Consider the following 13,132-nt stretch of genomic DNA (forward strand, 5'->3'; position numbering starts at 1 on the left):
CATATACCCCCAAACACAGGGGACCCTGTGCACCATATACCCCCATGGGGACCACGGTCGCTCCCACCTATGCCAATCTATATCTGGGCTGGTGGGAAGCAACCGTGGTCTTCGTGGAAGCTATGGAGCAATATACTACGCACGTAGTGTTATGGATTCGTTTTATAGACGATATCCTGCTGTTGAGGGCGTGGTACTGAGAGTCACCCAAAGGAATTCCTCAAAATACTCAATAATAACAATAATAATCTGAAACTCACACATCAAATAAGTAGAGACAAAATTGACTTTCTTGACCTTAGCATTTCAAGTAACAAAGATGGGAGGCTGGTAACTACTATATTTCGGAAGACTACATCAACTAATAGTCTATTATTAGCCTCAAGTCACCACCCCAGACACACTGTAGATAATATAGCTACAGGTCAATTTCTCCGTTTGAGACGGAACTGCTGCAGTATCGAAGAATATCAAAAACTATCAAATGATATGAAAGATAGGTTTGTTGCAAGAGGTCACAGCAAGAAGGTTGTGAATAGAGCATATAAACGAGCACTGGTAACACCAAGACCTGCATTATTGAGCAACAAACCAAAAATCATTACGGATACAAACAAGGATACAGTGAGATTTATTGGGAGGTATAGTGAGCAATGGGGGAGTCTCAGAAATATTTAGTCTAAACATTGGCACATTTTGATGGAGGACATGGATTTACAAACAGTTCTGCAGAAAAATCCAAGTATGACTTGCAGGCGTGCACGTAACGTCAAAGACCGCCTGGTTCATAGCCACTTCCAAGATACCCAAATAAGAACGTGGCTAGGACCTAAACCGACAGGTACTTACCGGTGTGGTAGATGTAAAGCCTGCGAAACCATCAAATGTACTAAAACATTTACCGACTCCAAAAATACAAAAACCTTCACAATAAAGGAATTTATTAATTGTCAGACAACAGGGGTGATCTACCTGATAAATTGTGTGTGTGGAATGCAGTATGTGGGGAAGACCAACAGACCCTTTAAAACCAGGATTCTTGAACATCTGGGGTCTGTCCGCAATCGGGTAGACACCCCTGTATCTAGACATGTCTGGCGCGAGCATGGAGGTGACAGCAGGGTGCTACAATTCAATGGCATTGAACATATCCCTTGGGGTATTCGCAGGGGTGACTGGGACAAAAGACTCCTTCAAAAGGAGTGTCGATGGATACACAATTTACATACGATGACACCATATGGTTTCAAAGAAGGTTTCCTTTTTTCACCATTTTTATAATACATCATGGTATTACATCATATAAAATAGCTCCAGGAATGGTCTATAGTGATAAGGGTATGGGGGGAATGGTATACAGTATAATGACTTCTAAAGTCACACAAACCGTATTGACCTCTTTAAGGACGGTTTTATATCACGACCAATACATTCCTACATCACTGACTGTCTCTTCTTCTTTTTTGCAAGATAGTGAGTCTATTTAGAACTCAGCTATACAATAGTAGATCTATAGTATCCATCTCAGTCACATTCAGGTCACCCCTGAGGCACCCTTTTGTTTTTTTGTTTTTGTTTCTGATTGTGATTTTGGATCCTGCTGTCATTTCACATTAAATAGCAAGGTCTAATTCAATTCATTTAATGTCAGTTCACTTCATGAGGGAAAAAGGGGGAAAGTTTGCGCCAAAAAAAGAAAGAATTTTCCTACTGTTCAATTTGTGGTTCCAGTCCTTTCCACAGAGTGATTTCGCTGCCTGAGTCTTTCAGAGGTTATTCACCAACCTCTGTGTGGATTTGAATAGAAAAAAGGGGTGGAATGTCCTCGGGCGCGTCACTCTGCTTGCGGCTCCACGGCGTGTATTATATGCAAGGCAAAGGAGAGAGAGAAGGGCCACAGTGAAAAAAGACAGCTCAAAGTTTTGCACACTTTTTCATCAGGGTGGAGGGAAGGGGGGGGGGTGGTTGGGAGGGGTGAGAGATGAAGACAAGGGATGGCTGTTATTAATTCAAACCATGGTGCCAGAGACACACCATTGAGAGTGACACAGAGAGGATTTTAGAAGGCATTTCCTCTGCCTCAACCCATCTACCTGCACATAGAAGAGAAGACATCTGTTGAAGACACCTACTACCAAAAGAGGAGGAAATACCAATTCAAGTTTTGAGAGTTTTAATGTGAGTGTGTCCCCAGTTAACAAGTTTGAATTAATAACAGCCATCCCTTGTCTTCATCTCTCACCCCTCCCAACCACCCCCCCCCCTTCCCTCCACCCTGATGAAAAAGTGTGCAAAACTTTGAGCTGTCTTTTTTCACTGTGGCCCTTCTCTCTCTCCTTTGCCTTGCATATAATACACGCCGTGGAGCCGCAAGCAGAGTGACGCGCCCGAGGACATTCCACCCCTTTTTTCTATTCAGTTCACTTCATGACCTTAAGTCTGAGGATTTCTGCCACTATAGGTTCCATCTTCAGCAATGGATGGGAATACTTCAGGGCAGACAATTATCCATTTCATTTGTAGTGTTTGTATGCTACCAAATGTACTGAATAGCGTCCAACAAGCAAGCTGTGCTTTAAAATAGCCCTATTTAGGAATACTACGCTTGTTTCATTGCCAGACCCGAAAAGACATCGGGATTGGAGGAAATGACCAAGACACACCCATGAGAGAGCGTATTTAAACATCCCTTCAGCCTCGTAACTTAACTCCTCCCCCTGATGAAGTATGTGATACATACGAAACGTGCGTAGGGTTGATGACGTCACAACGCTGGCGTCTCTGAGGGTGTTGGATCGTGAGACACATGCAGTGTATACTCGTGGCTGGTAACGTAATATCACATATTGGGACACACTTGGTTGTAAGATTTGTCCTATTCTGTTACAGACCTAGTGTTTTTCATGCCCAAGAGGGTAATTTACTAAAGGCCTTGATTATTAGGACATTTCCGGTACAGCTACTAAGTACAGCTACTGATAGTGTAATCCTATCTATGTTGACTCAAACACACATGTTTGTTATTGAAGTAAGAGTGATTATTCTGGTCACCAATTGGTGTGATTACAGGAGTGTGGCCACACTGCACATACCCAGATGGATATGTATACATGTGAACTTGAATATACTTAGCACCAATGCTGGATTGACTTTACATTGGGTTTTGAATGTCACTTGATGCTTCATATACTGTACTGTGTGCCAATTAGGTAATTATACCAATATTGGATATTCTTTACTACGTACCACCCACTGCATCTATATTACAAGTGTATGCTGAATTACAAATGGTATCCATTTAGGAATACCGTGATACTATGTTCACTATTTGAGCTCTATCTCAATAGTTGATTTACACTTGTCCGGTCTCACTATTAAACACCCCATAGGGGATTTTAGTCATTTGTTTGTTTTGTAAATTTTAAGTCGTGGTGGTTGTAATAATAAATATTTTTTATTTTCTTGATATATTGGTTCTGTGAGCTCTGACTCACTTTAGTGTGTCGTTAGGTAGGAGCGACTCCACTCCACTTAGTGGGACAATTGGTATCCCAGGCTATTTTAGCTATTATAATTACTTTGAGTGCAGCCAACTGGGTTCTTTTCGTTATCCTAGAGTAACGTGTTGTGTTATATGTTAAAATATAATAATATAATAAAGCTCTATTCCTCAAGGGTAAAAGTCATAAGAGAGAAAATCAAGCGTATTAGAACAGACTGTCATTTTTCTCTTGGTATTAGGGAGACATTAGCGTTACGGCTAACGGTGTCCGATAACAGTTGCTGTGATTATAGTAATCTTTCGTACTATACCATAATGTAATACAAAGAAAGTATTCATCAGTTACCTTGCTTGCTCTGGTCTGCATTGCAGGCAGAAAGAGACAATCCAAGCGGCACTGGCAAAAAATGAATATATATATTTATATCTTTGTTTAATATATGCAGCCCTTGATTACCTTTATTGAAAATTAATTACCTAAGCTGACGATCGATTAGTTCTCCCGTGATCGATCAGCCAAGATCCTGCTTTCCAGGGTTCACTAAATGGCTGCCTTTCAGTTTCAATCAATCCTTCAGTCAGTGTAACTCAGTAGCTACAATGTATTCTTATATGACTAAGGTAACAGTATCTATTGTTACAGTTTGCAGCTCAAACTGCTGGGAACATTAGCAACAAATGATCACAAACAGGAAAGTGTTGCAAAAATCTTGCACTGCTGGAAGTGTGCTTAAACCTGCTCATTATATTAAAACCCATAAAAAATGGCATTAAGGGTTCAATTAAAAAAAAAAAAAAGTAATAAGTATTATCTAATACTATAGAACTGATTTATTAAGAAAAAAACACCCGTAGGATATTGCATGGATTGCTTCGGGAAGTCTATCCTAGACAATGCAGAAGGACAGATTTTATCCCTATTCCTCAATGAACCTGCGGGAATATTTTCCTGGAATACAACGTAACACTGCTCTTGTGAAATCCCTGACGGTGATCGGACCCACTACGGTCTAACATGTATTTTCAGATTTGTGCTGGGTCAAAACTTTCAGTGCTAAAAAGTAATACAAACCTTCAGAAAATGTGCGCCCACTCAGTACTTTACCCACTCCATACTAGAGTCGTACTCACAAGTTATATATACAAATAATTATTGATGACATGGTTTTGAGATTCCGTAAATCACAGGAGCACCGACTTTCTTCGTGTTTTCCAGGTAGAAAGAAAGCGTCACATTGGAAATGACATCGTAACTATAGTATTCCAAGAAGGCGAGGAATCTTCTCCATCGTTCAAACCATCCATGATCCGCTCTCACTTTACACGTATCCTTTTGCTTGGTGAAATTCGCAGCCAAATATAGCAGTATGTCAACATGCAGAACGGGTAACTCTACTACTAATGTACTGCGCTTCCTCTGTGTCGTAGAGCAGGGGTGTGCAAACTTTCTTTATTGCGCCCCCCTTGCCTGTTCTCCCTCCCACCCCCCCCTTACCTTTCCTCCGGCATCGGGGGCGTCCTGTGATGTCGCATTGCCATTTGACCCTGTGGCGTCATTTGATCCCCAAGTTATCATGTCGCCAGAAGCCGCCGGAGAGAATGTAAGAGACATACAGAGGCCTTTGTGCGCTCCCCACCAGTATTTTATTTAAATGTTGAGGGGAAGAGCAGGGCCTCTGTAAGCGTGGTCCCCAGAAAATTTTGCGGCCCCCAGTTGGCGCACCCCTGTCGTAGAGTATGCATTATTCTTGGGGGGGCTTCAGCATCAGAAGTTGCGGCCTACACCACGGCTCTTTAACTGGCGCCTGGCAAGGTGACCTTTGAACTCTTCGCTCCTGCTAATTTCATTCAAGTTCCTTAGGTAGTTAAATTGAAATGTTCACAGTGCAACGCATTTGTAAGTGAAGATAATGTAAATATATTATGGTACAGAATTCTTCCAATATGTTGAAATATAATATTCTTCAAGTCTTTAAATACATCTAAAATGAAACTGCTATGAGTTTGTGGTGCCCTTCTCATCTAAATATTGGCTGATCTGGCCTTTTTGGAGAACTATAACGGGTTGGGCCTGGTATGCTAAGCAATTGAAGACCCCCGGACTACACTTGTACCAGTCTTCATTTCACATGGACAGAGATGGTTTGGTTTCCCATAATTGGTAACTTTATTAACATCCGTTTTAGAAGTGGTCATTTAACTGCCTCCTTAGACCCCCAAAATTCTTTAATAAAGATTGCAGATATATTTGCCTTAGTGAGATATAACAAGCAGAATGACAGTTACAGGTGAGTTACTTATTTTTGTTATATATAGGAGATTAGCTGCACCCTCTCCGGTGTGCGTGGATTAGTCAGATGTTAAAATCTGCATTTGCTTTTAATATATATTTCTTTCCCCAGGCTGAAAATATTTTCAGAAGAAAGCGTCCCTCTGTTCGGGCCACCTCTCCCGCCTCCTCCGGTCTTTACAGATCACCAGGAATTCAGGGATTTTCTTCTAGTCAAATGTAAGGCTTTTATTTTATCATCGCTTGCGACAAGCTGCAAACGCAATGGGGGTTGTGCATTAAGCTCCACAAAGGAGTGAGCTACACCCCAAGGCAGACCACAGGTGCATTATACTTTGCATTCCTATAGTAACCCAGGGGTCCTCTACTCACAGTCCTCCAAGTTCCTGTTAAAAAGAATGATTAATGATATCTAGTTCGATGTTACCGTGATGAACTTTAGACGGGGCGGCCAACTCCAGTCTTCAAGGGCCACCAACAGGTCCGGGTTTAAGGATATCCCTGCTTTAGCACAGGTGGCTCAATTAGTCTCTGCGTCAGCACAGGTGGCTCAGTCAGTACCTGCTTCAGCACACGTGTCTGTCTTCGACTGAGCCACTGATTGAGCCACCTCAATTCCTGAGCCACAGGAATTGAACCAGGCTCCCCTGCTTCAAACTCTCAGTGCCAGTCACTTTACTCACTGAGCCACTCCCTCTCCTACATTAAAAGGAGTTTATACACATATAGGCTTCTGGTGGGTATTACTTCATTAATAGATACTAAATATTATATATACTAAGTATAGGTTATAAAGAATATCACTTGTGAGCACATTCACATGTCTTAGACAGGTCTGCAACCCTGTCCTTCAACCATTATCACCAAGCATACAGTCCTCCCACTGCAGCAAAGGATTCTGGGAAATGACATGCAAATGAGCACACAATGTTATATTGGAGAAAGAATGGTGGTTGTAGGCACTTCACAACTAAATAACATGTGAATGGAGGTTCTGGTGCTTGTTCATGTAGGATGGGAATTCACGGCCACATGAAGGTAATCAAAGAAATATCGGGTCCTGCAGCCTCAGAGGAAATCTCACTGCAGTCAGCTTGGCATTAATATTATAGAGTTGTTAATGCAGAGTGATAATACAGTTACAACATTTCGGGCACATCCCGTCGTCAGGTATAAGTATGTTTTTTACACCTGACGAAGGGTTGCCCTGAAATGTTGTGCCACTGTTACTGTATCATCGCTCTGCATTAGTATAATAGATGTATTAATGCAAAGCTAACTGTTGTGAGATTTGCCTCTGATTGATCCCCCAAAATGTAGCTCTTTAATAGGGGATTCAAATATGTTAAATTAAGATACGGGGTGGGGGTGTTTCAATCAAACCCAATGCCATTTTAGTAAATTCATTGCTGCCTCAATGAGGACAATAAGATCATTGCGGACAGGGCCACAGACAGCCTTCCCGGGGTCCAGGACTATAGTTTCCACTGGTGCCCCCCCACCCACGTGTTGGTGCCCTTGCGAGGAGAACCCCCCCCCCCCCCATTTTTCACAAATCTCCTCACTCTCTCACCCCCCTCTTGCACCCCCACATCACCCTTCCCCCCCTCTCTCACACTCCCACCCACTCTCACACCCCAACCTGTCCCTCACCCCATGTATTTCTCCCACCCTCCTCACACTCAATAACCACCCTCCCCAATATACACACACACACACACACAAATAAGCCCCTCCTCCACACACAAATAAGCCCCCCTCCACACACACAAGCCCCCCTCCATACACACACAAGCTCCCCCCCACACACACACGCGCCCCCCACACACACACACCACCCCCCACACACTCCACCCCACACACACACACACCAAAGAAGCTGGAGAAGGGAGGGACAGCTGGGCGGGGCTGAACAAAGGCACTTCTGTCCTGCAGGAGGGAAGCGGCAGCCAAGATAGGGGAGGGCCGGGCTTGCTTGCACAGAGTGTAGGCTTGCCGGCAGGTAGGCTGGGCCCTTTGACTGGCAGGGCCAGAGACAGCAGTACTAGCTGTCCCCCCCCCCTATCGGCGGCCCTGATTGCGGAGAGTGAGACAGTTTTTAAGTGAATAAGACAATGCAGGTTTGTAAAAAAAAAACAGAGGAAGGCAAATGTATTTGGATATTTATCTTATCAATGAATTTGAGAGCTGTGCGCAACCATTCAAAATGGAGTCGCGACAATTAAAAAAAACAAAACAAAAGTTACATTTCACTCCTATGGGAAAACTTTTTGCCAAGCCTCACAGGGCCTAAACATTTAGCAAGCATTGCACATTTCCACCTAGAATTTAAAGTTTCGCCCAGCCACTTTATGACCCGACCCTGAAATAAGATCCGACCCTTTCGCTAGAGAGCGAATGCCCTAATTTAGGTTCCTGGTCATAAGAAGGCTTGGCGAAACGACAAATTCTTGGTGGAAATTTGCAGTGTCAGCACCTATAATCTGTCCTACAGAATTTAGGCGAATGTTTAGCACGTCGGACAGATTTGCTGATGAGTAAGTAATGCTAATATTTTGGTGCGATATTACAAATGGTGGCAATGCGAGATTCTTCCCTAAAGAGATCACCATGTAACATGAGCGTAAAACACAGGAAGGTAATGCGATTTGCTCACAGGAATCTGGCGTACGATTTTGAACCGTGGTCTCTTACTGCGCAGTCTAAAGTTTCATCTTGTAAGCCAGGGGTGCGCAAACTGGGGGTTGTGGCGGTTGAAGAGGTCCCACGCTCTTCCCCAAGGCATTTAAATGAAATTCCGGGGGATCGCGTGAGGCCTCTGCAACGTCCCTTACCTTGTCTTCGGGTCGCCGCGGGGTCATGTGACGTCATGTTGCCATGGCAATTTTTCATTGAAGACATGGTAAGGAGGAGGGCGCAAGCAGGGGGGGAGCGCAAGCAGGGGGGCACAGCGGCACAGCGGGGAAAGTTTGCGCTCCCCTGTTCTAAGCCATTCCTTCTCCATTATAGTGACCATTTGGAATTGTACTGTAGCTCTGCTAATCCACACAGTTGGTATCCACAGCATAATATGTTGGTAAAGTAAATTAGGACGAGTCTATTAATAATTAAAATTGTGCAGAAATTTTAAATCTCATGTTGATTAAAGCAGCAGTCCAAGCTGCCGATTTAAAAAATAAATAATTTTAATACAGGTATGTGCATTTATACAATCCACATAATCATAAGTAATTAGCTAAGTTGACGATCGATCGGCGAAGTTTCGGCTCGGGAGTTCACTAAATGGCTCAGTGCAGCAGAAAAGGCCCAAAGATGCAAAGTTCTGTGGGGAAGATCATGTGACCAGGCAGTCACTAGACACAATTGGTGCACTGCTAGAAAAAGGGGTGTGCCAGAGCCTGTTTCAGAAGAGGAAGGCAAGGTAAAGATAGATGATGGATAGCACTGCCAAGGAAATCCAACTCCCAGTAAAACCAGAAACATAGGAAAAAAGCGCACACTCCAATATAGCAATAGGTCTGGTTTATTGCAGGCTAGGCAACAGTAACAGGATAGCACGACCGCACCTATGCGTTTCGTGCACAGGGCACTTTATCAAGGTAATCATAGGTGCGTTCATGTTGTCCTGTTACTGTTGCCTAGCCTGCAATAAACCAGACCTATTGCTATATTGGAGTGTGCGCTTTTTCCCTATGTTTCCGGTTCTACTGGAAGTTGGATTTCCTTGGCAGTGCTATCCATCATCTATCTTTACCTTGCTGTATCTACATCTGGATGGACTGCACACCCCTGATGTCTGGAACGTCCGTGCAAGCACACAGGTAAAGGGCCGCAGTGCCCTGTCATATATATATATATATATATATGGACACCTGTGCTTCTTTATTTCCGGATTTGCTTATTTGGTTGGGTGTTTATTGTGTTTAAGCTGTGGTGGTCAAGTGGACTCCACTAGACACTTATTCCTTCCTATTGCATATTTATTCAATCCTCCAGGACATTCCATTGTCATCTTGATAATTATTATATGCTATGGATGGAATTCTCTCTAATTATTGATGCATCACATCTTTTCTACCTCAGAAGAGGAAGGGGATGTGACTTTGTAAATGGTTGCTAGAGAAACAAAACATGCTTGTTACATTATAATACATTAAAAATGTAATTCAAAGTTGATTTAAAAAAAATGCTACAAGTATTTTCTCATAGTATACAACTGATTTAAAAAAAGAAATCACATGTAGGATATTGCTTGGTCTGTTGATTTAAATTGCACCTTATGGGCCATTCACTTGAATGGCCAATAACATGTACCTTACAGCTTAGCACCACATAATAAAAATGGCCCTGTGTGCTTTATGCCCTAGTAATAAATGGTGAAAAAGCCACGCTGGAAACCCCAACATTTGCTCAGAAAAGGCAGCGGACCCTGGATATGCTCATCCGATCCCTGTACCAGGATCTCATGCCTGATTTACATAAGGTAATCCCGAATTGTTATGCTTTCCTTGAGCTGTTGTGAAATATTCTGCCTCCGTGTAGCCAACACTGAAATCTGTCAGATCATCTTTTTATATAGAACATCTGCTCGGGAATTGTCAGCACGCCAATGTTCCAGATTCTAGTCCAATCCATCCTTATGCTAACATTGATATAAGAAGTGCACGGAGAACAAGCGTTTGTTCTGTCCCCAATCAGACATGGCATTATCTTGCAAAGAGCAAGGAAAATTAACACCTTCATTTCCGGTGCGGTCAGCAACACAATGCGTGGATATGTTATGAAGCAACTAGATGTGCCTGCGTTGACAACTCCAATCTTTTAGGGCTACCAAGAAGTCAGAATTTCAGGATATACTTGCTTCCGCACAGGTGGCTCAGTTTTCTCTGCCTCCACTGAACCATTGGCACTCATGTGTTAGTACAAGATTTCCGGTTTCTCCTTGATTGCATATATAACAAGATGTCAGAGGTGTGACATTGGGTATAAAGATGCACCAATGAGTAGAGATGGGAGAATTTGTTTTGCGAAATTTGGATCCGCAGCGGATCGGTCGATTCCTTTGGTCAGCGGATCTATGTCAAAAAGGGCGATTTTCTGTTTTGCGGATTTTAAAAAAAACGATTATTACCAAGACAATCCGTGGATTCCACAGCCCGTGGACGGACTTGTAGAATTTGTCGAAGACTGAGCCACTGATTGAACCACCTGTACGGAAGCAAGTACATCCTGAAAATCTGACCTGTTGGTAGCCCTTAAAGATTGAAGTTGCCCACCCCTGAGTGCATACTGGGCTTGCCCACCCCTGGAGTTGCCCACCCGAGAGTGTCCCAGTAAAACCCAAATACTGCCCCTGTTTAGTAAGCAGTGCTGAGTAGAAAACCCATTACACTTGAGTGGGCTGTACTTGGCACTGCCCAGTAAATATTGTACTTTATCCCATATAAGTACTAGCTCCAATGACCCCAAACCATTTGGAAGCCTTTAGAGACACTCGTTGCATCTTTACCCATTCACTGCCAGAGGGGGCCCACCAAGCACTGCAGCGTTCGGAACAAGCGCGAGAAAAACTCCTCTGCCCGAGATTCCTCTCTCCCCGGGGTTTTTGTTGTTTGTTTTCAATAAACTGGATGCACTTTTCAGCCTACAAATGAAAAATTCACAAACTTTTGCATAAAAATAGAAATTTGGGGAGTTTAGCAATATATATAATACATCACCAAAATCAAATGACCAGATGACCAGGGAAGGAGACACAACACTAGAGGTAGATGACAAATAGGGTATTTAATGCATATCCACAGGTATCCAACATTTCGGAAGCCATCTCAGTGCCCCTTCATCAGGGGGGTCCCTGATGAAGGGGCCCTGAGATAGCTCCAAAAAACATTGGATACCTGTTGATATGGATTAGATTCCCTTTTAATCATCTACTTGTAGTGCTGTGTCTCCTTCCCTGGTCATTTGATTTTGGTGAAGTATCTTTTTTTATACTATTTATGACACGTGCACTTACCAATTGTGGGCTAATTGTTTTGTATACAGTGTGCTTTCTCTCCCCCTTTTTGTGTGTGTATGTGTGTATACATAATAATAATAAAAAAAAAAAAATCAAAACCAGTTAACTTAAACCAAAACCTGAAGAATGTGTAGAACCCAAACCAGAACGCCAGTTAAAGTGCCCATCCTTAGATAATAGCTGCTTTATTTCTTTTACGGAGGTCTCAGAAAGCAGTAATTGATCTCTCTGCCCTGTCTGGGGAGAAGCAGCTAAGTGTCTCGTACACATGAACAAAAGGTCCCCACTGGTCCCATCTATCACGCACAGTGTATGACATTAATAAGCACCCTCTGATGAAAAACCATTGTCATCTCCAGCCCAAGCAGTATTGCAACAATTATTATCTTCCAGAAATAGACATAATGCATTTGTCTGATAGCTCTGTAGAGATATTAACATTAATTACTTTTTTTTCTTCAAATTGCATTAATTAGTGAACGAATAATACATGGATGAAATAAAAGACGGGGCAGTAAATGTTTGTTTTTATTTCTTAATAGACACATTAAATAGGAACAAATTCTTCCAGATAAGAAAATGGGGGTAGGAAAACGTATCCCAGTAGATTGTGAAACATATGAATATTATTATCATCATTTATTGGTAGAGTTCCAACATATTCCACAGCACGGTACAAAGGGGACACCGAGATGTGATAATTATATAAACAGAGTTACATACACATACCAGTAAGGACCAGGGTTGCTACCGCTCCAGGTTTGACTGGGAGAATAAGGGTTTTGGCCGCGTATCTCCGGGCGACGGGTTTACCTGAGAAATCTCCGCGCGGCGGCATCTCCCAGCATCTCCCCCCGCAAATCCCGTCAACATGGCTGCGCGACGTCAAGTGGTGCCGCGTTGCCATGACAAAGGGATGCTGCGTGACATAACGGCGTCACATGCCGCCCAGGTGCCATGACAACGGGGCACTACCTGCCGTCACGTGGCATCACGTTGCCATGACAATGGGACGTCACTTGATGCCTCGGCGCCATAAGGCGTCCCGTTGTCATGGCAACTTGACCCTGTGACGTCACGTTTTCGTGGTAACGTGCGCCAATTGACATCACAGAGCCCTGCTGACCAGACCTTGCAGGGGGGAGATAATGCCGCATCTATTTATTATGCCGTTAAACCACTTTGCTGTCTTGTAGAGCATAATAGTCCTATTAATTAGAATAGGGTTGATCTCTCCTCGGCTGGTGGAACATTTGAAACGGGTGGATCTCTTTTGTAACTTGGGGAAGCTGACTTCACATCACATTGAATAGAAGCCTAA

General features: G+C 43.1%; 1 protein-coding gene across 5 annotated transcripts in view; it reads left to right on the plus strand.

Moving 5' to 3' along the window:
- The window catches only part of GARNL3 (GTPase activating Rap/RanGAP domain like 3), a 252,359-nt gene that overhangs the window by 201,554 nt on the left and 37,673 nt on the right, over positions 1–13,132 (plus strand). For all 5 annotated transcript variants that reach the window (XM_075578984.1, XM_075578986.1, XM_075578985.1 and 2 more), the window contains 4 exons: positions 4,719–4,827; positions 5,745–5,790; positions 5,905–6,011; positions 10,160–10,275. In XM_075578984.1, the coding sequence (XP_075435099.1) occupies positions 4,719–4,827; positions 5,745–5,790; positions 5,905–6,011; positions 10,160–10,275 (378 nt within the window). The remainder of the gene's footprint in view (positions 1–4,718; positions 4,828–5,744; positions 5,791–5,904; positions 6,012–10,159; positions 10,276–13,132) is intronic.

Source organism: Ascaphus truei, chromosome 21 (genome assembly GCF_040206685.1).
Source record: "Ascaphus truei isolate aAscTru1 chromosome 21, aAscTru1.hap1, whole genome shotgun sequence".
Taxonomy (NCBI): Eukaryota; Metazoa; Chordata; class Amphibia; order Anura; family Ascaphidae; genus Ascaphus; species Ascaphus truei.